At 34.8% G+C, this 3,092-nt stretch overlaps 1 protein-coding gene across 1 annotated transcript; it reads right to left on the minus strand.

The window, feature by feature from the left end:
- Nucleotides 1–619: 619 nt before the first annotated feature.
- Nucleotides 620–2,322, minus strand: LOC127834728 (uncharacterized). Its single transcript, XM_052360758.1, has 3 exons — nucleotides 2,134–2,322; nucleotides 1,420–1,833; nucleotides 620–1,134 (listed from the first exon to the last, which is right to left on the minus strand). The coding sequence occupies exons 1-3, from the start codon at nucleotides 2,249–2,251 to the stop codon at nucleotides 695–697; spliced, it is 972 nt and encodes a 323-aa protein (XP_052216718.1). The 5' UTR covers nucleotides 2,252–2,322; the 3' UTR covers nucleotides 620–694.
- Between the last annotated feature and the right edge of the window lie 770 nt (nucleotides 2,323–3,092).

Raw genomic sequence — 3,092 nt, forward strand, 5'->3', positions numbered from 1 at the left:
TATTTTAGTCGATTTGTTAACGTTTTATGGTTTCTAACATACAACATATCAATTTATTGGTTCGTGTGTCTTACTCTTAACGCAAGACCTGTAATAAATTACCACAAACGCGCTTACATTTCCCCATTTATAAAATGTTTGTAAATAAAACTAAAATAATTGTGGTGTTGTGTGCATTATTAAAATTGATTAAAGATCGTTACCATTATGGAAAGCTAGTAAATTATTTGACCGTAATTGATGTTATAAGTCCTTACACTTATCTATGCGTTGAATGGGTCTTTAAGGTGTTTTAGCTGATAATCAAATAAACTTTAATGCGATACATGTAATTGGAAGGGAATATGTTGCCATAACCAGGTATTGTAATAAAGTCTAAGTTTATGCATTCTGATGAAGACAATAAGTAAAAGTGCTTTCATGGCTTATATTCTCCCTTTATTGTCCCTGCATTGTCCTCCGTCAATGCAAACAATAAGAAGATAAATAAAGGTGTTCATGATGATGAAGATAATGATGAATGTTATGTTATTAGTGACTAAAATAATTATATAAAATTACATTAACTATTGTTCAGTTATTTTGATTCTACCTAATATTCGATAAATACAAATACGTATAATTGTAGTGTTTTTATTGTACAACGAGTACCGTGATCCAGAATAGGATCCCCGTGTAACCACAATTTACATCTTCATTCAAGCTGATGCAACAGGAAACCAGAGAATGACGAGTAATAATCTCCATAAACGTATTGGTTGGTGTAGTCTCTATTGCCAATCCAAACCTGCTCCCCGGTTCTCACTTTCAGTACAACGGTTTGTGTTCCTTGTTCGAAGACGTTAACGAAGCCATGTATCATAGCAATCAGATTACCTTTGTGCATAATACCAGCATGCAGCTCCTGTGAGTGTGGAGTGTGTAAGATTGTCGTGGAGAATAGGTAATACCCCGTGACCGGTGCAGTAAATAGTCCATGATATGCGTTGAAACCTCCGCCGTCATTAAGAATCACACTATCAAATACTATATTTTGGTTGACTCCAATTCCAGTTTGGCTATTTATTTTAATAGCTGTGAAAGCAACAGGCCTCGTAATTTCTCGGCTGTACTTTGCTCCGACGTTAAGTTGTTCTAAAAGTGTACAAAAAGAAAAACGCATATTCGTCTAATAAGCACAAACAATAACTCGTTTTTAGAAAAACATCGTATGTAATGTAACAATTTAATTCCGTTTTTTAAGTTATTCCAAATCGTGTGATGTTGAAATTGTGTTTACATATAAAAAAAATCATTTTGGATTAACATCACTTATAAATTGTTATCTCGACATAAAATGTAATATAGCTAAATTGCAATGTACAAATAACTCTTGCACACTTTTAATATGAGACTTGTAAAAGTATTTGATAATCGTACCCCGATTATTTTCATCTGCATCCAGTGTGTCATGCGAGTCAATTCGACCATCATTCGTGCTTGTCCAGTTTGCTCCCCTTGTAGATGTTTCATGACTATCTTTCTGAGCTAAGTAATTTAGTATTCGCTGTTGATTCGAAAAGAACGAGGCCTCTTTTGTGGGTTCGTTGAGCTCGCGTAACGCATCTTTTTTATCAGTTCTTGACAGTCCTGAATCCATAATGTCATCCGGCGTTCCAATTGATTTAGAGTCCTTATTTTCTTGAACAGAGCTGTATCCATCAACTAATCTTTTGATTATGTTATTCTGCGTCTCCAGTCTGTCATTTAATTGTTGTATGGTTTTCCATTGGTCATAAAGCACCATCTGCTGCCCTTTCACCGTTTCTTCAAGATTTTTGATCCTCAAATCGTCTAAGTTGAAAAAACAAATAAAAGTCATTTTGTACTGTCGTTTCTGTATTGTTTGCATTTATTAAACTGTGCTCGTGGTGTGTTTTTCGATAGTTATTATATTTTTTTATTTTATTTTTATTTTATTTAAGATTATCATCAATATACACTATTATCAAACTTTTTCCGTAGGATATCATTTGTAGTTTTATGCATTAAGTGAGGATATTGCTATATCACCTTGATAAAACTAGAATGAACAAACTACTATATGGTTGTAAACTATTTATACTATATACTATTGTTGAAATAAAGTAATACCTTGCTGCAACTTTGTAGCGAACTCTTGTTCCAAAGCTTTCAGCCTCAATGTAAAGTCTTTCTCAGCATTAAAACCATGCACAAGAATCACAAGAACCAAGGCTGTTAGTGACTTCATTCTGCGAACGAGTTCAAATATCGTATGAATGAAACGTTAATGGGGCGGTCATTTTCACCATTTTAAGATCCGTTGTATGTGTCTTATCGCATGGCCAACTCATGCCATGACCATACGGTATTGTGGAATGCTCGTTATAGCCAACGTTTATGTTACACGCACAATTCTACCAAACTGGAATATAATCGTGAATTGTGAACTGAGTAAGCCTTGTGTTCTGGTCACGGAATATAGACTTCAGATCTACTGAATGTCCGTATACTGTTTTAAGTAACCCTATGTCTTTATTGTGGAAAATACCATACCATAAGACGGATTGCGTTAAGGATGTTGCGCAGGCTACGTTCTAACTCTGCGCGTTAATAAACGTTAAAATGAATTTAATCGTCCATGCATTACAAGATTAAATTATTAATTAATTATTTCCTCATCTTTTTTTAATGTGTGTCGTTGACATCAATATTTTGTTCTGTTTCGTTATGATTAGCCTTTAAAAACCATAGTAATAACACGGTGGTGCAGCGAACGGAACACGCCATGTTAACTTCAATTGATTATATGTTTGGTATGCATGCACTGCATAATACAGATACAGTTTGGAATACTTTTTGAGAGCAACGTAAATCTCAAAGATAATTCATTTGACATCTTGGGGTATAACCCCACTCATTTGTCACATCCACCGGATGATGTTCATTCACTCTGTGGCAACATTTTTACAGAGCTTTTTGACTCAAAATGCAAATGCCCACAAATTGTCGATGCAATCCCCGGCGTCCCACGTTATGTTAATCAGCATGTTTCCGACAGGTGACCGATCTTTGGAAACATTTAACCGGAT

Source organism: Dreissena polymorpha, chromosome 6 (genome assembly GCF_020536995.1).
Source record: "Dreissena polymorpha isolate Duluth1 chromosome 6, UMN_Dpol_1.0, whole genome shotgun sequence".
In the NCBI taxonomy this organism is placed as follows: domain Eukaryota; kingdom Metazoa; phylum Mollusca; class Bivalvia; order Myida; family Dreissenidae; genus Dreissena; species Dreissena polymorpha.